The sequence below is a fragment of the Bos indicus genome, chromosome X, assembly GCF_029378745.1.
Source record: "Bos indicus isolate NIAB-ARS_2022 breed Sahiwal x Tharparkar chromosome X, NIAB-ARS_B.indTharparkar_mat_pri_1.0, whole genome shotgun sequence".
Classification (NCBI taxonomy): Eukaryota; Metazoa; Chordata; class Mammalia; order Artiodactyla; family Bovidae; genus Bos; species Bos indicus.
This window is the reverse complement of record NC_091789.1, coordinates 128,704,812-128,729,866: the sequence shown is the minus strand read 5'-3', so window position 1 is coordinate 128,729,866 and position 25,055 is coordinate 128,704,812. Positions and strand designations below refer to the sequence as shown.

At 44.3% G+C, this 25,055-nt stretch overlaps 1 protein-coding gene across 3 annotated transcripts in view; it reads right to left on the bottom strand.

The window, feature by feature from the left end:
• Positions 1 to 25,055, bottom strand: part of PCYT1B (phosphate cytidylyltransferase 1B, choline) — a 148,154-nt gene that overhangs the window by 75,376 nt on the left and 47,723 nt on the right. For 2 of the 3 annotated variants that reach the window (XM_070783982.1, XM_019956276.2), the window contains exon 2: positions 7,609 to 7,708. In XM_070783982.1, the coding sequence (XP_070640083.1) occupies positions 7,609 to 7,708 (100 nt within the window). Of the gene's footprint in view, positions 1 to 7,608; positions 7,709 to 8,205; positions 8,468 to 25,055 lie in introns of those variants that run through there. The other variant, XM_019956277.2, reaches the window with a different exon arrangement.

Genomic DNA, 25,055 nt, shown 5'->3' with positions numbered 1-25,055 from the left:
TTCAATCCCTGGTCTGGGAAGATTCCACACGCCACAGGACAACTAAGCCCGTGCACCACAAAGCCTACCAAAGCCTGCGAGCTCTGGAGCCTGTGCTCCGCAACAAGAGAAGCCACTGCAACGAGAAGCCCACACACCACAACTAGAGTAGCCCCCACTCGCCACAACTAGAGAAAACCTGTGCGCAGCAACAAAGAGCCAGTGCAGCCAAAAAGAATAAACATAATGAATAAACGAATTATTTTTTAAAGTACACATGGATTTACAAAGCATATGTATTTCACTTAATCTTTCCATCAATTCTGTGAAGTAGGTAGGGGAGAAAGGACTTACTATCCTCTCTCATAGAGGGACAAATGAAAACTCAGTAAAGCTGAGGAGCTTACCCAGCATCATACAACTGACTTAAGATATGATAATGTGATATATAATATGATAGGAGAGTTTGAGTGCAAACCAAACTCAAATGTTCTTCTAACTCATGATGCCTCCTAGAAAACTACATGCCAATATGGAGTCTTTTTTTAAAAAGAGAAAGATAGACTATTACCAAAGGCCCAGTAATTAGTATTGTTTTTATGTACAACTGATGTACAAAAAAGGTGGCAAAAAATCAAACTTTTAAAATCTAATAGTTTCTTATTTATAAAGTTTACATAGCTTTTTAAAAATGTTTATTTTATTTATTTGTCTTGGCTGCCTCGGGTCTAGTTGTAACATGAGGGTTTAATTGCTCCCTGGCATGTGGGATCTTGGTTCCCAGACCAGGGATTGAACCTGCATCCCCTGTACTGCAAAGCAGGTTCTTAACCACTGGACCACCAGGGAACTCCCTATAAAGTTTACATAGTTTTATATAAACTTCATCATTTTCTTCTACTTATAGGCAGTGATGCTACTTTCAGTCAATGATAAAGATCGATATTTACTTTTTAAAATACATTGAAGTTAAAAAAGAGTACATCTAAAGAAAAATTAAGTAAATTATAGTACAGGTGACACATAAATAAGGCAAAATTCATTAAGGTGGCTCTTGAAACATGCATTTTGAAAGCTTTATACATATCACCATGAACAGAACAATGCAAATTCCCTTTCTGTGAAGGAAAGTAAGAAATCACAACTGAGTTTCCCTTAGTCGGCTTTACTGGAAAGGAACCTATGAAACAATCATTTGGACTTGTCCTTTACCTCCAGGCAGAGGACTGATTCTTTCTGTCTCCGGATACGTACTAATAAACCTTGGAGGGTCATAGCTCCACAGCTGGACAAGTTCAGCTAAGATTCACAGTGCCAGTTCCACTCAACAACAACAAAAAACAACCCAATCAAAAAATGAGCAGAAGACCTAAACAGACATTTCTCTGAAGAAGACATACAGATGGCCAAAACCACATGAAAAGATGCTTAACATATCTAATTATTAAAGAAATGCAAATCAAAACTACAATGAGGTATTACGTCATACCAGTCAGAACGGCCATCATTAAAAAGTCTGTAAATAAGAAATGGTGGAAAGGGTGTGGAGGAAAGAGAACCATCTTACACAGATGGGAATGTAAACTGGTGCAGCCACTGTAGAGAACAGTATGGAGGTTCCTCCAAAAGGTAAAAATAGAGTTGCTGTATCATCCAGCAATCCCACTCCTAGGCATATGCCCAGATAAAACTGCATTTCAAAAAGATACATACACCACTATGTTCATAGCAGCACCATCTGCACTAGCCAAGACATGGAAACAACCTACATGCCTGGTGACAGACGAATGGACAAAGAAGGTGTGGGCCACATACACAATAGAATACTATGCAGCCATCAAAAAGATCCCATTTTTAAAAAGCAATGCCATCAAAGCCACCAAAAAGATGGCATCAAAAAGACTGGCATTAGGCATCAACAAAGCCATCAAAAAGATGCCATCAAGAAAGAAACCAGTGCCATTTGCAGCAACATGGATGGACCCGGAGATCACCATACTAAGCGAAGGAAGTCAGAAAGAGAAAGACAAAAACGTGATATCACTTAAATGTGGAAACTAAAATACAATACAAATCAACACATCTACAAAAACAGATGCACCGATATAAAGAACAGGCTTGCGATTGCCAAGGGGAGTGAGCAAGGAAGGGAAGGAATGGGAGTTTGAGATTAGCAGAAGTGAACTGTTAGATATAGTATGGATAAATGAGAAAGTTCTATTGTATTGCTGCTGCTAAGCTGCTAAGTCACTTCAGTCGTGTCCGACTCTATGACCCCATAGACAACAGCCACCAGGCTCCCCCGTCCCTGAGATTCTCCAGGCAAGAACACTGGAGTGGGTTGCCATTTCCTTTTCCAATGCACGAAAGTGAAAAGTGAAGTCGCTCAGCCGTGTCCGACTCTTAGCGACCCCATGCACTGCAGCCTAACAGGCTCCTCCATCCATGGGATTTTCCAGGCAAAGTACTGGAGTGGGGTGCCATTGCCTTCTCCGTATTGTATTGCACAGGTAACTAAATTTAACACCCTGTGACAAAAATACCCTGGAAAAGAATATAAAAAAGAATATATGTGTATGTATAACGAACCACTTTGCTGTACAGAAAAAACTTCTACAACATTGTAAATCAACTATACTTCAATAATTTTTTTTAAATGTGCTAGTTCCAACTGCTCTACTGTGCTCCTTCTCTTAAGGTTCCTCACCCTCTGACCTCACAGATGAGGTCCAGGAGCTAAAAGCTATGAGCAGCCTCTCTGAGAATTTATACACCAGCCCCTGTTTGGGTAGACCTAAACCTGTGAAATATAAAGCAGGCTATCATATGAAGTCATAAAATGGGCTAGTGAAGGAGTTAGTGAAAGACTTTAGTTACAACTATAATCCTGAAACACGCTGTAAACCCCCAATACAGGCCTCTTTCCTCTTTTTGACAGGATGTTCAAGACAGCACCACAGAAGGGTGCTTACTAGTCTTGAAAATTACCAAACACTTCAAAAAGGTAATGACATTTTTCTTGTCTTCTTAAACAATAGTCAAATAGCAAGATATTTTAAAAACTCTGTGAGCTTCTCTAGTAACAATCCAATGCAACAACTATTCTTTAGATAACCGCCACAATACTTGCTCCAACCACGAACAACAGTTACTCTTAAGCAGTGGTTCTAGCAAAATAGTCCCAGGACAGGCATTACCTGCTGCTAAGTCGCTTCAGTCGTGTCCGACTCTGTGCGACCCCATAGACGGCAGCCCACCAGGCTCCCCTGTCCCTGGGATTCTCCAGGCAAGAACACTGGAGTGGGTTGCCATTTCCTTCTCCAATGCATGAAAGTGAAAAGTGAAAGTGAAGTCACTCAGTCGTGTCCGACTCTTAGCGACCCCATGGACTGCAGCCTACCAGGCTCCTCTGTCCATGGGATTTTCCAGGCAAAAGTACTGGAGTGGGGTTCCATTACCTAGGAACTTGTTAGAGATGCAAATACTTGAGCCTCACCCAGACCAAAATCTGGGAGAGGGGCCCAGCAGAGGGTTTTAGCAAGGCCTTCAGGAGGTTCTAAGCAAGCTAAAGTTTGAGGACCACTCTCAGTGACTGATTATCAGAGTGTGGTCTAAGATGAATATGTGCCTTGTAAGTAATTAAAGAACTAACTTCTTATCACATTTTAACACTGATATTAAAAGTTATAAGTAGGGCTTCCCCAGTGGTCCAGCGGTAAAGAATCTACCTGCCAGTGCAGAAGACACAGGTTCAATCACTGATCCAGGAAGATCCTACAGGCCATGGAGCAACTAAGCCCACGTACCAGAACTATTGAGCCTGTGCTCTAGAGCCAGAGAGCCACAACTACTGAGTCCACAGGCTACAACTACTGAAGCCCACATGCCCTAGAGTCTGTGCTATGCTACAAGAGAAGCCTCCACAATGAGAAGCTCACACACTGCAACTACAGAGTAGCCTCCACTTTGTGCAACTAGAGAAAAACCTGTGCACATCAACGAAGAGCCAACACAGCCCAAAAAAATTATTTTTTAATTTTTAAAAGATGCTCTAAATAAAGGATTTCCTAGCAGAAGTTCCCTTGGCCAGATGCCCACCAAATATCACAAATTCTCCTGGATGACTTCCCAGTATGGTCACCTGAGATAAAAGGGGAGAATTTCTGAGAATAGTAGTTCACCTTTGCTCCACCTCATCCCTCCTTTAATGACCTGTGTACCACAGAGCCCACCATACAGGTATTTTAAAATGCACCATCTTATTCTAGCTTGAGTCTTAGGCTTTAAACCTCTTGGCGGGACTTCCCTGGTGCAACAGTGGGTAAGAATCCTCCTGCCAATGCAGGAAACACAAGTTCGATCCCTGGTCCAGGAAGTTCCCACATTCCATGAAGCAACTAAGCCTGTGTGCCACCACTACTGAACCTGTGCTCTAGAGCCCGCGAGCCCCAACTACTGAGTTCACATGCCCTAGAGCCCATGTTCTGCAACAAGAGAAGCCACTGCAATTAGAAGCCCGTGCACTGCAACTAAGAGCAGCCCCACTCACCACAACCAGAGAAAGCCCGAGTGTAGCAACGAAGACCCAGTGCCACCAAAAATAAGATACATAAATTATTAAAACAACAACAACACACACACACTTGGCAGTTAGCCTACAGGTACTCAGTCTCACTCAATCACCCCCAGCAGCAGGTCAAACTCTGATTCTATTTCCAACTGATGAGCTCCTTTTCTTGTCCCAATCTTTCATTCGTTCATTCATTCATTCACAAAGTATTGAATTCACAAAGTACTGAGCATACAGTACTACTCTAGGTACTGGTAAAACATCAGTGGGCATGGAGATGGTCCTCCCACTACAGAAGATGGTAGCATCTGTCTTGTTCACACACTTGCTAGCCTCCAGTTCAAAGTCTGAGCATGTTCTCACTGAGCTCCATGGGCTGCCGTGGCACATGTTCCACAGGGCAGCCCATCGTGGTGGACAAAGCAGGGGTATGAGGTGAAAGGGACTTGAGATCGAATCCTAGCTCTACCTGTCAGCTAGGACATTTGACAAGTTACTTTCCAGTTCTCCAAGTGTCACTGACCTTGTCAGCAGAGAGGGCACAAAAATACCCACCTTAACCAGTTTTTGCAAAGACTAAATAGAGTACATACAGGGCACAGCACCTAGCAGATGGAGGGCAAGTTCAAATCCCCTTTTCCTTTCCCTTAGAAAAGTAGGATCCTTTTCTGCTCGGGCCTAAAACATCCTTTAACTTGAAGTCAAGTCTGTTCTCTTCATAACCACCTGGACTTTCATTCCACCGTTTAGATTTATTGCTGCATCAGCATTTCTCAGGCTATGGTCTATAGGTCACCAACTTCAGAATCGCCTGGGCTATTTGTTAAAAATGCAGATGCCTGGGCTCCATCCTAGATTTAGGACTCTGGGAGAGTGAGCAAAAACCTCTGCTGTTTACAAACTTACCAGGTGATTCTTTGCACACTGGTTTAGCTGCTCTGCACTATCTCCTCAAGGCTTTTCTTGCCTAAATTTTCACAACAAGTCATTATAAGAACTTCCTTGGTAATCCAGTGGTTGAGAATCCACCTGTCAACACAGGTAACGTGGGTTCAATCCCTGGTCCAGGAACTAAGATCCCACATGCCACAGGGCAACTAAGCCTGTGCACCACGACTAGAGAGCAGCCCCACTCACCATAACCAGGGAAAGCCCCCACAGCACAAAGACCCGGTGTGCCCGAAAATAAATGAGTAAATTTAAACAAAGCAGTCACTACAAAGCCCTCTAACTGCCTGCTCTGCTCCTCACTTCACTCCCTCGAAGCTCTTCTTAAAGGGGCAGCAGAGTGTGCCCCTTTAAGAGTGAAAAGGGTCAACAGATCAAGCTTGAGCACAAACAGGTTTGAGATCCAATCCCAGCTTTAGCACTTACCAGTGGTTCTCAAAGCGTGGTTCCCCAGCAGCAGCCTCACCTGGGAACTTCTTAGAGACGCACATTCTTGGGTCTCACCCCAGTTGGACTGAATCAGGGGGTAAGGCCCAGCCACCTGTGTTTTAATAAGCCCTCTGGGTTATTCTAAGACAAACTCAAATGTGAGAAACACTGCCACTTACTAGCTAAACGATCTTCTGCAGATTCACAGATTCTCTAAAGCAGCGGTCCCCAACCTCTTTGGCACCAGGAACTGGTTTTGTGGGAGACAATTTTTCCATGGACTGGGGTGGGGATGGTTTGGGGATGATTCAAGTGCATTATATTTATTGTGCACTTTATTTCTATCATTATTACATCAGCTGCACCTCAGATCATCAGGCACTAGATCCTGGAGGTTGGGGACCCCTGTTCTAAAGCCTTCACTTCCTCACCTGTGAAATGCTAAAAGTATTAAACACATAGGGTTGTGATAGTGAAATGACAATAAAGATAAAGAACTTAGTGTACAGTAAGTACTTAATAAATATCTGCTGCTCTTAAGCAAACTGTCCTTTGTCGCATGGATTCTATTACATTTGGGATGTTTGTTTTTTGGGCTGGCGAGTGGAAACCATAGAATTATGCCGTCCCAAATGGCTCAAGGCTCACCTGCTGGACTAGTCTTATTTTTCACTCCATCGCAATCGACAGAAACGCCACTCCCTCCCTCCCTATCATTGCACCTTCACTATTCCTGTCTCACTTGCCCACAATATCCTTCCATTTTCTTCCCACAAAGAACCCATCGTTACTTTTTCTGACAGATCAGCTCAGGTCTGGGATTAGGTCTTGCCTGACTGCTTGAAGCCAAATGAATCTGCCCTTCTCAAAACTGTCAGCTATCATTTGTGCTGCAGGATTTAACCCCTAAGAACATGCATGCAAGCTACTGGTGGGTTTTTATTTCCTATCTAGTTGTCTTATCTCTTTAATTATAGTGAACGCTCTTAGGAAACAGAGATAGCACCTTACAGTTCTTTTTTACATCTCTTCCCTCTCCATCTCCGGTAGGGGCTAAAGGAATGAACGGTAAGTTCCTAGAGCAGAGCCAGGGCATACTTGGAGAAACTTAAAACACAGACTTTTAAGAATGATAATAATTACAGTAGCGTAGGTTTTTCTATGACCTCACAGTTTTTAAAAAATGCAATGGTATGTTTAATGCAATCTAGTTGTCATAAATGGAGAAGGCAATGGCACCCCACTCCAGTACTCTTGCCTGGAAAATCCCATGGATGGAGGAGCCTGGTAGGCTGTGGTCCATGGGGTTGCACAGAGTTGGACACGACTGAAGTGACTTAGCAGCAGTAGCAGCAGCAGTTGTCATAAAAAGCCTGCTTAGGAATCCTGGCCCTGTTTGCACATGAGGAAACAGATTCAGACTATTCTCATGACTCGCCCAGGTGGTAGAAAGTAAAGAAGAGAGCTGGGGCTCCAACTCCAGTGTCCTGCAACATCTTTTCCTTGGCTACTTTGCTTGGTGCAGTTGATCGACATCAGCATTTACCCTCCCCGCCCTGTGCGATCACCTCGAGATGCATGTCTCCAATGTGAAGCAAGAGCTGCTCACATAATGATGGGCCTTTCTGCCACTTGAGGTGTCAGGACAGGGCCCATCTGGAGAATAAGTAGTACAGCCTCACCTGGTGTCCCTAAGCGGGCTTGCGCAATGGTCAGTTTCTCATGGGGTGCTTGGCACAGACAACTGGTTTCATCTGCAAATGGGGCAGGTGCAGTCAGGGTCTAGAAGGAAAAAAGAGAAAGGGAGTAAATTCAGTCTGACAGCCTTGGCTTTGGCACTGGCTTCCCCTGAAGTTTTATTTCTGTTGGCTACATGTGGATGATTAAGTAGAAGATATCCACTCAGTCTTTCAGAGAAATATCGTACTGTTAGAAAGAAAAACAGGGATAATGTTCATGAAGGCTTTTTTTTTTTTTTCCTGACTGATGCTTCAGCAATAAGCTCTCCAGCATGTACTATCTGCCAGGTACCAGACGTGGTGCTCTGGACATGGTATTTCCCCCAGGCCCTGCAATACCCTATGATGGTAGACACTGCTCTCCTATAGGCATTCTGTCCTTCTACAGCACAGGACGATATCATCTCTGCATCGCAGAAAAGGAAACTGAGGCTTAGCAGGATTAAGGAACATGCCAAGTCATGCCCCCTGGAAAGGCACGATGCTCAGCTTGGAGCATTTCACAAACAACCAGGGCAGACTTCAAACATTCAGACTTACCCACACCCGGGGGTACTCGGCTGGAAGGAATGCCATGGTCAGGAGTGTGGCAGACATCTGTATTTCACACACAGCGGCCTGGCCAATCACAAACTCTGACGTCTCTTTAGCGCAAAGGCCCAAGCAGTTATCTGTGCCCGGGGAGGGCCTAAAAGCCCAGCATTTCTGGCGGGCTGCAGATAACTGCTCCTCTCTGGTGGTTCCAACAGCCACCAACGGCTGGAGGCCCCGCCCCAGGCAGCTCGGGCTGGGGCTCTGGGGAGCGCTGTCAGAGAGATGTAGTCACTTGGAAGCCTGCCCAGGAAGTGGCTCTGCATTTTTGAGTCAGCCTCTTAAAATGAAAACCTCACTCTCTCTAGACAGAGGAAGACAAAGTGAGCCGTATTTCTGTAAACAAGGGGCAAGTGCAATCCAGAATCCATCTGTCGTCTTTGAACTATGTCCTTACCATGGTCTTCGCTACCTCATCTTCAGTATTTTTAAAGCTGAAGGTGACGAGTCACTGTGAATATTACTCATATTGCTGCATGAACTATTTCTTAGAGATAGACACAGGTGTTCCTTAACTTGGGAAGACTAAAGAACGATCCATACATGTGAAGGTGGCTCTGAGACTGCCATTCATTCACTCATTCACTTATATACATGCCAGGTGACATCTGAGAACTGGAGGTAGAAGCAAAGGTAAAACCAGTCCCCACTCTGCAGGGACCCCCATGCTCCACTGACCTGCCCCTACTGTCTCCCCATTGTACCTTTCGCCCTGGGAGCTGGAGTCCTGCCCTAAAGTTGTCTGGAGACCTCTCAGTTGACTGAGGCTTTCTTAACCCCCACCCTCCCATTCAGGGCTCTGAAAGCAAATCAAGACTTGAGACACGGAATCAGGAAATTTGAGTCTCTTACCACTTCCCTTTGAGATACATTAAGGTGACCTTGTAGGTCATGATGGGTCAGGGCAGTATTTTGAAGGAATAAAGGGGCGCAGGTGCAGGGATGAGAGCAGAGGCTCTGTAGCCACAAAATGGGGGTTCAAATCCCATTTCTAGCACTTAAAGGCTCTGTGTTCTAATTTGACTCTCCTGGTTCAAAGGAACAGATGCTACAGCTAAGTCAAGAGATGAAGGCTTACTTTACAGCTATCCTGGCACACAAACTGTGGGGGAAAAGGAGAAAGGGGCAGCACCTGGCCCCAGAGTGCTCTACATTGACCTGGCTGCTCTCTGCATGTCCATCTTTCTGTCCCGCTCAGATTACTCTGTTTCCTTCCACTACATTCAAGTCTCTGCCTTCTCCTCCCTCAGAAACTTCAGCTTGAATATGGCCCATTGCAGCTTCCTCAGCCTCCCTGCCCAACCTTGTTTCAACGGCTTTGGGTTGAGCCTTTCAGTCCCAGCTCCTCCCTCTGCCTACCCACTTTCTGCTTCTTTCCATGCTTCCCAATTCAAAATCCTAATGGAAGATCAACGTGACCAAGTTCATCTGTTCAAACCAGGCCACAACCAGGATTGGCTGGCACTCAGTCAGGTGCCACCTGGGGCCCAGCGGCTGGAGTTAGTGAAGGGAGGAGGACTAGTGAGGGAGGTCATGGGTAGCCTGTCATGGCCTCTTTAGCAGGAGCTGCCTTTGGGGCAAGAAATGTATCTGACTTTGGGAACATGCCTGCAATGTGGGTAGACCTGGGTTTGATCCCTGGGTGGGGAAGATCCCCTGGAGGAGGGCATGGCAACCCACTTGAGAATTCTTGCCTGAGAAATCCCATGGACAGAGGAGCCTGATGGGCTACAGTCCGTGGGGTTGGGAAGAGTGTGACACAACTGAGTTGACTAACACTTTCACTGGTGGTTAAGACTCCATGCTGCATGCTTCCAATGCAGGGTGCCTGGTCAGGGAACTAAGATCCTGTGTGATGCAACTAAGATTCAGTGCAGCCAAATAAATATTTTTCAAAAAAGAAATGTATCTGACTTTGTGTGTTCTTAAAAGGAAGCTCCTCAACTTAGTTGAAACTTTTATCTGTAAAATGGGTACCTATCTTATAGGGGTGTTGTGAAAAATGGGGATCAGGTATGTGAAGGACCTGGTACTCAAGGACTTGGAGCCATTTTTAGTGCTTCTAGCTTCTGTTAGTGTTCACTGTTATATATCATAGTATGTAGTACTATATATTATGATTAATTATATCTATTGTGTAGTTCCCGATTGAAACCAGCAAACTGACTCATGAATGAATTTTTAGGACACAACCCAAATAGACAAATGAATTGGCAAATGGGGTTAACTTACATTAATGATTCATTGACCTTCAATGTATGTGGCCAGTGAATCTTTTTTACATGATCTAAAATAAATTACTAATTGGAGATCTTTTATGTGCTAGTCACAAACTTTATTAAAGATATAAGGTGTTGCTGTTTTCCAAGAAAGGTATCAATATATTTTAGAGGGTGTGAAACCTGGTAATTAGACTTGTAAAGCAACAGTAGTTACTCAAAGGTGAAAACAGGTTTATGTGCACTGTGCATTTTGTTCTTAATCATTGTGACCTAGAAGTAGGAAAACAGATGAAGCAAAGAGATGGAAGGCAGAGGATGCTCTTAAATGTACTTGTGAGCATGTGAGTAGTCCATTAACAGTAGTTGACATGGAGAAGGGGTGTTTCTTGTTATGTACAAGGCACTGTGCTTAGAATGGGGAGAGTGTAAAAATAAATGAATGACAGACAGGCTTGTGCTCTAGGATACTTCCTAGGTTGAAATTCAAGCTCTACTTTCAGGAAGACTTTGGTTAAGGACCAGCTATCATCAATCAGCCCTGTGATCTGAGGCAGTTTTTTGCAGCCTGAACATCCCAGAACCTCCTCCTCTGAGTCAGAGCAAATCATTTGATTTAGAAGGAATTCTAGGGCTTCCCTGGTGACTCAGTGGTAAAGAATCCACCTGCCAATGCAGGAGATACAGGTTCGATCCCTGATCCAGGAAGATCCCACATGCCAGGAGCAACAAAGCTGGTGCACCACACTACTGAGCCTGCGCTCTAGAGCCTGGGAGCCCCACCTACCGAGCCTGCGCTCTAGAGCCTGGGAGCCCCACCTACCGAGCCTGCGCTCTAGAGCCTGGGAGCCACAACTACCGAGCCTGCGCTCTAGAGCCTGGGAGCCCCAACTACTGAGCCTGTGAGCCCCAACTACTGAACCTGCGCTCTAGAGCCTGGGAGCTCCACTTACTGAGCCTGTGCTCTAGAGCCTATGAGCCACAACTACTGAATCTGCGCTCTAGAGCCTGGGAGCCCCAACTACTGAGCTTGTTGTGCTCTAGAGTTTGTGAGCCCCAACTACTGAGCCTGTGCTCTAGAGCCTGTGAGCCTCAACTACTGAGCCTGTGCTCTAGAGCCTGTGAGCCACAACTACTGAGCCAGTGCTCTAGAGCCTGGGAGCTCCGCTTACTGAGCCTGTGCTCTAGAGCCTGTGAGCCACAACTACTGAACCTGTGCTCTAGAGCCTGGGAGCCCCACCTACTGAGCCTGTGCTCTAGAGCCTGGGAGCCCCACCTACTGAGCCTGTGCTCTAGAGCCTGTGAGCCCCAACTACTGAGCCTGTGAGCCCCAACTACTGAACCTGCGCTCTAGAGCCTGTGAGCCCCAACTACTGAACCTGCAGTCTAGAGCCTGGGAGCTCCACCTACCGAGCCTGCGCTCTAGAGCCTGTGAGCCACAACTACTGAGCCTGTGCTCTAGAGCCTGTGAGCCACAACTACTGAGCCAGTGCTCTAGAGCCTGGGAGCCCCAACTACTGAACCTGTGCTCTAGAGCCTGGGAGGCCCAACTACTGAACCTGCACTCTAGAGCCTGGGAGCTCCGCTTACTGAGCCTGTGCTCTAGAGCCTGTGAGCCACAACTACTGAACCTGTGCTCTAGAGCCTGGGAGCCCCACCTACTGAGCCTGTGCTCTAGAGCCTGTGAGCCCCAACTACTGAGCCTGTGAGCCCCAACTACTGAACCTGCGCTCTAGAGCCTGGGAGCTCCACTTACTGAGCCTGTGCTCTAGAGCCTGTGAGCCACAACTACTGAGCCAGTGCTCTAGAGCCTGGGAGCCCCAACTACTGAACCTGCGCTCTAGAGCCTGGGAGCCCCAACTACTGAACCTGCGCTCTAGAGCCTGGGAGCCCCAACTACTGAACGTGCAGTCTAGAGCCTGGGAGCTCCACCTACCGAGCCTGCGCTCTAGAGCCTGGGAGCCCCAACTACCGAGCCTGCGCTCTAGAGCCTGGGAGCCCCAACTACTGAGCCTGTGAGCCCCAACTACTGAACCTGCGCTCTAGAGCCTGGGAGCTCCACTTACTGAGCCTGTGCTCTAGAGCCTATGAGCCACAACTACTGAATCTGCGCTCTAGAGCCTGGGAGCCCCAACTACTGAGCTTCTTGTGCTCTAGAGCCTGTGAGCCCCAACTACTGAGCCTGTGCTCTAGAGCCTGTGAGCCTCAACTACTGAGCCTGTGCTCTAGAGCCTGTGAGCCACAACTACTGAGCCTGTGCTCTAGAGCCTGTGAGCCCCACCTACTGAACCTGCGCTCTAGAGCCTGGGAGGCCCAACTACTGAACCTGCGCTCTAGAGCCTGGGAGCTCCACTTACTGAGCCTGTGCTCTAGAGCCTATGAGCCACAACTACTGAATCTGCGCTCTAGAGCCTGGGAGCCCCAACTACTGAGCTTCTTGTGCTCTAGAGCCTGTGAGCCCCAACTACTGAGCCTGTGCTCTAGAGCCTGTGAGCCACAACTACTGAGCCAGTGCTCTAGAGCCTGGGAGCCCCAACTACTGAACCTGTGCTCTAGAGCCTGGGAGGCCCAACTACTGAACCTGCGCTCTAGAGCCTGGGAGCTCCACTTACTGAGCCTGTGCTCTAGAGCCTATGAGCCACAACTACTGAATCTGCACTCTAGAGCCTGGGAGCCCCAACTACTGAGCTTGTTGTGCTCTAGAGCCTGTGAGCCCCAACTACTGAGCCAGTGCTCTAGAGCCTGGGAGCCCCAACTACTGAGCCTGTGCTCTAGAGCCTGTGAGCCCCACCTACTGAACCTGCGCTCTAGAGCCTGTGAGCCCCAACTACTGAACCTGCACTCTAGAGCCTGGGAGCTCCGCTTACTGAGCCTGTGCTCTAGAGCCTGTGAGCCACAACTACTGAACCTGTGCTCTAGAGCCTGGGAGCCCCACCTACTGAGCCTGTGCTCTAGAGCCTGTGAGCCCCAACTACTGAGCCTGTGAGCCCCAACTACTGAACCTGCGCTCTAGAGCCTGGGAGCTCCACTTACTGAGCCTGTGCTCTAGAGCCTGTGAGCCACAACTACTGAGCCAGTGCTCTAGAGCCTGGGAGCCCCAACTACTGAACCTGCGCTCTAGAGCCTGTGAGCCCCAACTACTGAACCTGCACTCTAGAGCCTGGGAGCTCCACTTACTGAGCCTGTGCTCTAGAGCCTGTGAGCCACAACTACTGAATCTGCGCTCTAGAGCCTGTGAGCCCCAACTACTGAGCCTGTCCTCTAGAGCCTGTGAGCCCCAACTACTGAGCCTGTGCTCTAGAGCCTGGGAGCCACAACTACTGACTGTGCTCTAGAGCCTGGGAGCCACAACTACTGAAGTCCACGCACCCTAGAGCCCATGCTCCACAACAAGAGAAGCCACTGCAATGAGAAGCCCATGAATCGCAACTAGAGAGTAGTCCTCACTTGCTGCAACTAGTGGAAAAAAATATACACAGCAACAAAGACCCAGCACATCCAAAAATAAGCAAATACAATTAGAGAAGGAATTCTATGCTATCAGGTTGTCCCCTCCACCTACAAATGGCAGACCAACCTCAGGACAACAGGATTAAGACAGCCAGAGGCTCGAGAGGGACCCTGACTGGTCCATCCTGGCCTCCAGGCTCTACATCCGCCTGCAGGGCACCCAGGCCCCCATCTATTCCTCACTGCTTGCCAGAGCTAGGATGGTTCCAGGGATTCTCTGGTCTAGGCCCTACATGAGACATAAAACTGAGGCCCAATAACATAACATACAAACCTTCAAGTGCCTACCTAGTGCCATGTATCCATCTACATGCTATCAGATGTATTAGTTCATTTAATTTGTACCCTGTGAGGCAGGTACTGCCTCCACTGAACTGTAAAGGACCTGTCTTCAACAGTGACACCAAGTGGCAGCAAGAAGCAACAGCAGGGGTAGATCCCTCAGACTCAGTGACCTTTTGGGCTCCCTTTGAACTGAGGATACACTAGGATTCTAAGAGAATCAGGACAAAGGGGTCTCAAAAACAAGATACTGGACTTCTCGCTAATTAGAAAAGTGAGGGGGGAGCAAACAATTGAAAAAGCGTGGGACTTCATCTTTACCCAGACTTAGTGAAATAGGCCAGATTACTTACATATAAACAAGCCTCAGCTTAAGACTCCAAATCACCAGATTACATTGTCGAGTGTTTACTAACTAGCACATGCTGTGTGTTTCATATGATGCCAGATGTTTATAGGATAGATAAGGGGGTGGCGGAGGAAATAAGAAAGGGAAAAACAAAATTGGCTGTGGGGCAGCAGTCCTCAAAGGCGAAGGGTGGCCTTTTTAGAATGGGAAGAGGTATTAGTTTGTACAGGCATATTAAATTTTTAGCAATTTTATATGTGAGGGAAGATTCTACTCTCTTCAACATACAAGTCATTGAAAGTAAGCCTCTTGACTGATAGAGATCATCAGAGGACAGACTATGCCCCCTTAGGAAGCCATATACCAAATTCGGGGCTAGAGAGGCCCATGAAATTTTTATGTTTACTAGAGGAGAGTGAGGATTTTTAAAGGGTTAAGAAGCCCTGGCCCAGCGCCCTGAAACTCTCATATGCAAAGGTCTTGCCAGACCACAGAGTTGGAGCTAGACTGCAATAAAACTTGTACCTAATTTAAGATTTCAGAACACCCAGTCATTGCATGCGGACATATTGCCTATACGAAGCTCTGGTTATGCAAACTACATGGCAGTGCCACATGAAAGCATGTTCCCATCAGTCTTCTTAAGGGGGAAGACTAGATCCTGGGCATTTCATTTGCAGAATATGTTCAACTGGACATTATCAACTATTTACTTAAAACAAAAGCTATTAGGCACTATATAAAATATACAATACAAACATTACTTGAGTGCAAAAGTGGTCAGTAGAACCTCTGTTTATGCACTAGGCATCTCTGACTGACAACAGGCTCAATCACACAGCAAGTTAATCAACCAATCAAAATTTAGCATGGTACCGCTGAGGGTGACAGGCCAACTGCAAAGCTGCTTGTTTAAGCTAAGCTATTTTTAACTACAGTGGGGCTACTCAGTCAGGCCTGAGTCCCAATCCTAGTTCCATAAATCAGTGGCCACTTGATTTTCTAAATTTGAGTTTTAGAAAATTGCTGGTGCTTAACCTCTCTAACCTTCAGTATCCTCATCCAGAACATCTAGAAAAGAAGGATAATAAAATGATCTATCTCAGGACTTTCTTGGGAATTCCCTAGGAATTCCCCAGTGGTTAGAATCCACCCTCCAATGAAGGGGACATGGGTTTGATCCTTGGTGGGGAACAAAGACCCCACATGCTGTGGGGCAACTAAGCTCACACACTGCAACTAGAGAAAGCCGACATGCCACAACAAAGACCCAGCACAGCCAAAAATAAAAGAAAAAATAATAATAAAAAGGAGCAGTCATTTTGAAAAAAAAAAAAAAGATCTATCTCATGAAGTTGTTGTGAGGAGTAAATGAAATGATGTATGTGTGATTAACATCTTCCTTCTGCCTTTCCAGAATACATACTCTCCCACCTTCTTTACTCCTCAGCGTATGGCTTTCTGTATGGACTCCACCACTGGGTTCTCTTACCTTCCTGCTTCCAGTTGGGTTGGGCCCATGGAAGCATGCAAAATGCTGGAGGGTAGAACAAGAGGGTATTCATCTCGCTGGTATCCTCCCTGAGAGGAACCAGTATGCTAGTCCTGCTCTTTGCCTGAGAGCCACAGCTCCATGAGGTTCTGGTAACCGCATTCTCCCCATACCCCTTTCCTAATGTGTCTAGGCCTCCCAGTGTTTCTAGGCTTCAGGTACTATACCCATACTATACTTTGAGGTTTCCTTAAACTCTGCACATGCCTTTAAAAATAGTCCCTTTGTTACTGCTGCTGCTGCTAAGTCACGTCAGTCGTGTCCGACTCTGTGCGACCCCATAGATGGCAGCCCACCAGGCTCCTCCGTCCATGGGATTTCCCAGGCAAGAGTCCTGGAGTGGGGTGCCATTGCCTTCTCCGAGTCCCTTTGTTAAGCTGTCTTCAAATTCCCCCTTTAGAGTAAGCCGTCTATGTCTCGCCAAGGCCTTGACTGATATGGTGTATATAACTGTATGATGCCAGGCTCAATAAATTTAGCCAGCAAATGTTGATGAGGCATGTTAAGAAGCACAGAAATCAATTGAAAAGTGAATTACCCATAGTTAATAAAGTCATAATTGTCTAAAGAATGTCTTCCAGTTGGAAAGACTTGTACAATGACAGAACATTTTAGTCAGGATATGCAAGAGAGAAGAGAAAGAAAGACTCTCCTTCTCCTATGGAGGTCTTTGGCTTTAGGACTGACCGACTTTGGAACCGCAAAGTCAGAAACACAAAAAGATGACCCAAAGTTCATCCCTCAGTCCCCTGCTGTTGGGTTTGTATCTACTTGTCACTGAATGTATTTTTTAAGGCCTGATTTTATTTGGGATCAGAGTATTTGAATCTTCTGAAAACAGAGACTAAAGACAAAGTAGATCTCAGAGGTGACTAGAGGCCTAACACATGTGAATCACCGGACTCTTGGATGGTGTTATTGATGACAAAGCATCTCAGATCAGGCAGCTGGTGCAAAGACTCAACAAAGAGCAGTGGCACACAGGAAAAGGAGGCCCAGTACACAGCTCAGTACCAAGAAATACCCACTTCTCACTTGACTAAGTATGGCTCACACATACTCTAAACTAACAGGCACCATTAAAAACAGCAAGATAGATACACCTGCACAGACAGGGAACAATTTCTAAGACATTTTGCTGAATGCAAAAGGCAAGTCACAAAACAATATGTATGCATGTTATATAGTATGATATCATTTATGGTTAGATAGAACTAGGGAATTATATAGAAATAGGTGAGAACTGTGCTGTCCAATACCACATAGCCATTAGCCATATGTGACAATTTAAATTCAACTTATGATTTGTCATTGTCAGTCACTCAGTCATGTCCGACTCTTTGTGACCCCATAGACTGCACCACACCAGGCTTCCCTGTCCTAAAGCATCTCCCAGAGCTTGCTCAAACTAATGTCCATTGAGTCCATGACACCATCCAACCATCTCATCCTCTGTCACCCCCTTCTCCTCCTGCCTTCAGTCTTTCCCAGAATCAGGGTCTTTCCCAATGAGCTGGGCCTTTGTATCAAGTGGCCAAAGTATTGGAGCTTCAGCTTCAGCATCAGTCCCTCCAATGAATATTCAGGATTGATTTCCTTTAAGATTGACTAGCTTGATCTCCTTGCAGGCCAAGGGATTCTTAGGAGTCTTCTCCAACACCACAGTTCAAAAGCATCAATTCTTAGGCACCAAGCCTTCTTCAATGAAGCAGATGTTTTTCTCTAGCTTTTTCTATGATCCAACGGATGCTGGCAATTTGATCTCTGGTTCCACTGCCTTTTCCAAATCCAGCTTGCAAATCTGGAAGTTCTTGGAAACAATGCCCAGTTGTGGATGTGGCTGGTGGTGAAAGTAAAATCTGATGCTGTCAAGAGCAATATTACATAGGAACCTGGAATGTTAGGTCCATGAATCAAGGTAAAGTGCATGTGGTCAAACAGGAGACAGCAAGAGTGAACATCGACATTTTAGGAATCAGTGAACTAAAATGGAAAGGGGGCTTCCCAGGTAGCGCTAGTGGTAAAGAACCCACCTGCCAATGCAGGAGACATAAAAGATGCGGGTTCAATACCTGGGTTGGGAAGATCCCCTGGAGAAGGGAATGGCAACACACTACAGTATTCTTGCCTAGAGAATCCCATGGACAGAGGAGCCTGGTGGGCTATGGTCCAAGGGGTCGCACAGAGTCAGACATGACTGAAGAGACTTAGCATGCACAAAATGGACAGGAATGGGCGAATTTAATTCAGATGGCCATTATATCTACTATTGTGGGCAAGAATCCCTTAGAAGAAATGGAGTAGCCCTCATTGTCAACAAGAGAGTCCGAAATCCAGTACTTGGGTGCAATCTCAAAAATGACAGAATGATCTGTTTGTTTCCAAGGCAAACCATTCAATATCACAGTAATCCAACTCTATGCCCTAATTGGTAATGCTGAAGAAGCTGAAGTTGAACAGTTCTATGAAGACCTACAAGACCTTCTAGAACTAACATAAAAATAAGATGTCTTTTTCATCATAGGGGACTGGAATGCAAAAGTAGGAAGTCAAGAAACATCTGGAGTAACAAGCAAATTTGTCCTTGGAGTACAAAATGAAGCAGGACAAAGGCTAACAGAGTTTTTTCAAGAGAATGCATTGGTCATAACAAACACCTTCTTCCAAAGACACAAGAGACAACTCTACACATGGACATCACTGGATATTGACATCAATACTGACATCAGATTGATTATATTCTCTGTAGCCAAAGATGGAGAAGCTCTATACAGTCAGCATAAACAAGACTGGGAGCTGACTATGGCTCAGATCATGAACTCCTTACTGCAAAATTCAGACTTAAATTGAAGAAAGTAGGGGAAACCACTAGACCATTCAAGTATGATCTAAATCAAATCCCTTATGATTATACAGTACAAGTGACAAACAGATTCAAGAGATTAGATTTGATAGACAGAGTGCCTGAAGATCTATGGACGGAGGTTTGTAACACTGTACAGGAGGCTGTGATAAAAACCATCCCCAAGAAAAAGAAATGCAAAAAGGCAAAATGGTTGTCTGAGGAGGCCTTACAAATAGCTGAGAAAAGAAGAGAAGCAAAAGGCAAAGGAGCAAAGGAAAGATATACCCATTTGAATGCAGAGTTCCAAAGAATATCAAGAAGAGCTAAGAAAGCCTTGTTAAGTGATCAGTGCAAAGAAATAGAGGAAAACAATATAATGGGAAAGACTAGAGATCTCAAGAAAATTAGAGATACAAGGGAACATTTCATGCAAAGATGGGCACAATAAAGGACAGAAACGGTATGGACCTAACAGAAGCAGAAGATATTAAGAAGAGGTGGAAGAATACACAGAAGAACTATACAAAAAAGATCTTAGCAACCTGGATAATCATGATGGTGTAATCACTCACCTGGAGCCAGATATCCTAGAGTGTGAAGTCAAGTGGGCCTTAGGAAGCATCACTAGGAACAAAGCTAGTGGAGGTAATGGAATTTCAGCTGAGCTATTTCAAATCCTAAAAGATGATGCTGTTAAAGTGCTGTACTCCATATGCCAGCAAATTTGGAAAACTCATCAGTGCCCGCAGGACTGGAAAAGGTCAGTTTTCATTCCAATCTCAAAGAAGAGCAATGCCAAAGAATGTTCAAAGTACCACACAAGTGCATTCATTTCACATGCTAGCAAAGTTATGATTAATTAAATTTATATAAAATAACTCAGTTTCTCAGTTCCACTAGCCATATTTCAGTTGCTCAATAACCACATGTGGCTAGTGGCTACTGCATTATCACAGATACAGAACATTCCAATCATCACAGAAAGTTCTATTGGACAGCACTGGCCTAGAAGTTATCTCTGGGGAAGAAATTAGCATTAGGAGAATAGACGAAAAAATGTTTTCATTGTTTACTCCATATATATATCTGTTATTTTGTTTTATTTTTACCATGAGAACACACTGATGTAATGCATACAATTTAAAAATAAATTTAAAGAAATATTTCCTCCCCTGTGAATTCAGAGATGCAGGAAACTTAATCAAGGATCACAGTCCTGAATATGTAGGGTGGAAGCTATCTAACAGGAAATGAGTACTTCAAAGAATAACAACTATTATCTATAAACTCACTGTTATATAACATTATTCCCAGGTATGTAGAACATTTAAAACCCATTTGATAACCAACAAGGACCTACTGTATAGCACAGGGAACCCTACTCAATATTTTGTGATAACCAATATGAGAAAGGAATCTAAAAAAAAAAAGAATGAACATATGTATAAATGAATTGCTTTGCTGTATACCTGAAACTAACACAACATTGTAGATCAACCAAAGTCCAATAAAATTTAAAATTTAAAAAATTCATCTGTGCTTTTAAAAACCATTCATATTGTCTTCACAGTACCCACCCATCATTAATTTTTCCAACAAACACTACTTTGAATGCTTGCTGTATGCCAGGCACTGTTTTAAGTTCTGAGGATACACAGGGGGAACAAAACAGACAAAAAAATCCTGCCCTTGTGATGCTTAAAGACAATAAACAACAAAAAAAGATCATAAAATGTGTAGTATGTTAAAAGGAGATAAGTTCTACAGAAAAAAAAAAAAAAAAAGACAACGAAGGGGAAAAGGGAGCTAGGGGGTATAACTACAAAGAGGATAGTTAAGAAAGTTGATACATGTGTAAATATACAAAGATCAATTGAGGCATGTGGTAAAAGAACACTCCAGGCAGAGCACATAGCAAGTGCAAAGGCCCTGAGGCAGGAGCATGGCTGGCTTCTGCCAGCAATAATAAGGCCAGTGTGCCTGGAGGAAATGAGTAAAAGAGAAAAACAGTAGGAAATACAGCTAGAGAGGTGAGGCATAAGGAAGGGGATGGAAAGCAACCAGGATGCTATAAAGACTGGCTTTCACTCTGAGGAGCTGGGAATCAGTACCAAGTTTTAAACAGCCGACTTAGTTTTCACAGGACTACCTGGCTGCTATATTGAGCACAAACAGCAAGAAGTCAAAGGTGGAAGCAAGGAAACCCCTAACACATCTGGTATTGTGACCAGGCAGGAGCAGATGAAGGCTGGGGCCAAAGTGAGGGATGGCAGTGAAAGGGTAAGATTCTGTATAGATTCTGAATAAATAAAATTTGGACTTGATTGGATGTAGTGTGTGAAAGAATGAGAGGATTCAGGATAACGCCACAGTTACTGGCCAGAAGAACTGGAAAGATGGGCACTGCCATTCCCTAGGATGGGGAAGACACTGGAAGTGGGGGTTTGACAGTGGGAGGTACAGGATGGTGAGATCAAGAATTCCCTTCTCAAACACACACTTTAATGTAGATTTGGGCTTTTGGGTTTTGGTGGGTTATTTTTGGCTGCAAGGCATGTGGGATCCTAGTTCCCTGACCAAGGATCAAACCCTCATCTCCTGCAGTGGAAGCATGGAGTCTTAGCCACTGGACCACCAGGGGATTCCCTAGATTTGTTTAATCTACAAGAAATGAGTCAAGAATATACAATGGGGGAAAGACAGCCTCTTCAATAAGTGATATCAGGGAAACGGGACAGCAACATGCAAAAGAATCAAACCAGACTACTCTCTCACGTCATACAGAAAAATAGATTTGAAATGGATTAAAGACTTAAATATAGGATCTGAAACCATAAAACTTCTAGTATAAAACTCAGGCAGTAAGCTCTTTCATGTTGATCTTAGCAGCAGTTTGTGTGTGGGGAGTGTCTTCTCAGGAAAGGGAAACAAAGGCAAGAATAAATAAAGGGGGGACTTCCCTGGTGGTGCAGTGGTTAAGACTCTGTGCTCCCAATGCAGGGGGCACAGGTTCAATCCCTGATTGAGGAACTGAGATTGTGCATGCCACACAGCACAGCCAAATAAATAAACAAAGGGACTTCAAACTAAAAAGCTTCTGAACTATTGGTGGGAATGTAAATTGGAATGTAAACTATGGAGAACAGTTTGGCAGCTCCTCAAAAAATTAAGAACTGAACTACCATATGGCCCAGCAGTTCCACTTCTGGGTATCTATCCAAAGAAAACAAAAATGCCAATTAGAAAAGATACATGGACCCCTTTGTTCATTACAGCTTTATTTACAATAGCCAAGACACAGAAGCAACCTAAGGGTCCACCAATAGATGACTGGATAGAGAATTCCCTGGTGGTCCAGTGGTTAGGGCTCCACACTTCCATGCAAGTGGTACGAGTACCATCCCTGGCTGGGGAGCTAAGAGCCTGCATGCTGCATGGCCAAAAAATAAATGAGTACAAAAAATAGATGAATGGATAAAGATGTGGTATGTATGAATATATGTGTTTATAAATATGTATATATATGCAAACATACATACACACAATGGAATATTAGTCATTAAAAAAGAATGAAATGCTGCCACTTGTGAAGACATAGATGGATCTAGAGGGTATTATGCTAAGTGAAATAAATCAGACAGAAAGACAACTACTGTCTGATTTCACTTATATGTGGAATCTAAAAAAACAAATGCACAAATGTAACAGAACAGAAACAGAGTATAGATACAGAGAACAAACAGGTGGTTGCCAGAGGGGAGAGGTGTGAGGGCAGTAAAGAAATAGCTGAGGGATATTGAGAGATACAAAGTTTCAGGTGCAAAATAAATGAGTCACAGATATGAAGTGTACAGTGTGGGAAATATAGTTAATAACTAGGCAATATCTTGGTAGGGTGATATCTCATAATTAGACTTACTGTGGTTATCATTTTGAAGTGTATAGCGATACCGAATCAGTACACTGTTTAACAGGAAGATTGTGTCATAGGTCAATTATACTTCAAAAATAAAGAAACAAACTCATAGAAGAGATCAGATTGGTATTATTAGAGGTAGGAGATTGGAGAAGGGGGTAACTGATGAAGGTGGTCAAAAGGTATACATTTCCCGTTATAAGATAAATAAATACTAGGGATGTAATGAACAACATGATAAATATCATTAACACTGCTATATGTTACATATAAAAATTGTTAAGGGAATAAATCCTAAGTGTTCTCATCACAAGGAAAAATTTTTTTTCTATTTCTTTAATTTTTTATCTATAGGAGATGACTGATGTTAACTAAACCTACTGTGATAATCATTTCATGTTGTATGTAAGTCAAATCATTATATTGCATACCTTAAACTTATACAATGCTATATGTCAATTTTATCTCAATAAAACTGGAAGAAAAAATAAAATTTACTATAAAAAAAGAATTTTGTTCTCACACATTTGGTTTGACATGCCTATTAGATATCCAAGTGGAGATGTCAGGTGGGCAGTTGGTTGTACAAGATTGGAGTTTGGGATAGAAGACTAAGCTAGCGATACATGTTAAGAAGCCATCAGAATTTAAATGATACTTAAAACCACTGGGCTAGATTCATTCATTCAGCTAGGGTGAGTGCAGATTGAAGAGAGGTCTGCATGGGCACTTGAGGAGACAATGTATATTTATGGCCTGTCTCCCCCAACTACAATGGAAACTCCAAGAAACAGGGACTAAGTCTGTTCTATTCACTACTACATCCATACTTTCTAAGGCAGTTGCTTAGTCGTGTCCGACTCTTTTGTGACCCTTTGGACTGTAGCCCACAGGCTCCTCTGTCCATGGGATTTCCCGGACAAGAATACCAGAGAGGGTTGCCATTTCCTTGTCCAGGGGATCTTCCCAATCCACGGATCAAACCAGTATCTCCTACATTGGCAGGCAGATTCTTTACCACTAAGCCTTCAGGGAAGCTCTTCTAAGGCAGTACCTGACATATAAAATGTCCTCAATAAATATTTGCTGAATGGGGAATTTTAAAGTCACTGGAGAATGACTACTGATAAAAAAAAAAAAAACTAGAGAAAGAAAGATTATTGATAAAGATTAAACTGATGTAAGGCCATTATCTTCATTACCTCCACCATAGTTTGGCCCCAGGTAAATAACAGGGAGAGAACACAGCTCCACCCATCAAAAGAAAATTGAACTAAAGATTTACTGAGCATGGCCCCGCCCATCAGAACAAGACCCAGTTTCCCCCTCAGTCAATCTATCCCATCAGGAAGCTTCCATAAGCCTCTTAGCTTTCTCCATCAGAGGGCAGACAGACTGAAAACCACAATCACAGAAAACTAACCAATCTGATCACATGGACCAGAGCCTTGTCTAGCTCAGTGAAATTATGAGCCATGCCATGTAGGGCCGTTTTGACAAAACGTGGTCCATTGGAGAAGGGAATGGCAAACCACTTCAATATTCCTGCCTTGAGAACACCATGAACAGTATAAAAAGGCAAAAAGATAGGACACTGAAAGATGAACTCCTCAGGTCGGTAGGTGCCCAATATGCTACTGGAGATTAGTGGAGAAATAACTCCAGAAATGATGTATGCAGAATACATCATGAGAAACGCTGGGCTGGAAGAAGCACAAGCTGGAATCAAGATTGCCGGGAGAAATATCAATAACCTCAGATATGCAGATGACACCACCCTTATGGCAGAAAGTGAAGAGGAACTAAAAAGCCTCTTGATGAAAGTGAAAGAGGAGAGTGAAAAAGTTGGCTTAAAGCTCAACATTAAGAAAACGAAGATCATGGCATCTGGTCCCATCACTTCATGGGAAATAGATGGGGAAACAGTGGAAACAGAGTCAGACTTTATGTTTTTGGGCTCCAAAATCACTGCAGATAGTGACTGCAGCCATGAAATTAAAAGACGCTTACTCCTTGGAAGGAAAGTTATGACCAACCTAGATAGCATATTCAAAAGCAGAGACATTACTTTGCCAACAAAGGTCCGTCTAGTCAAGGCTCTGGTTTTTCCAGTGGTCGTGTATGGA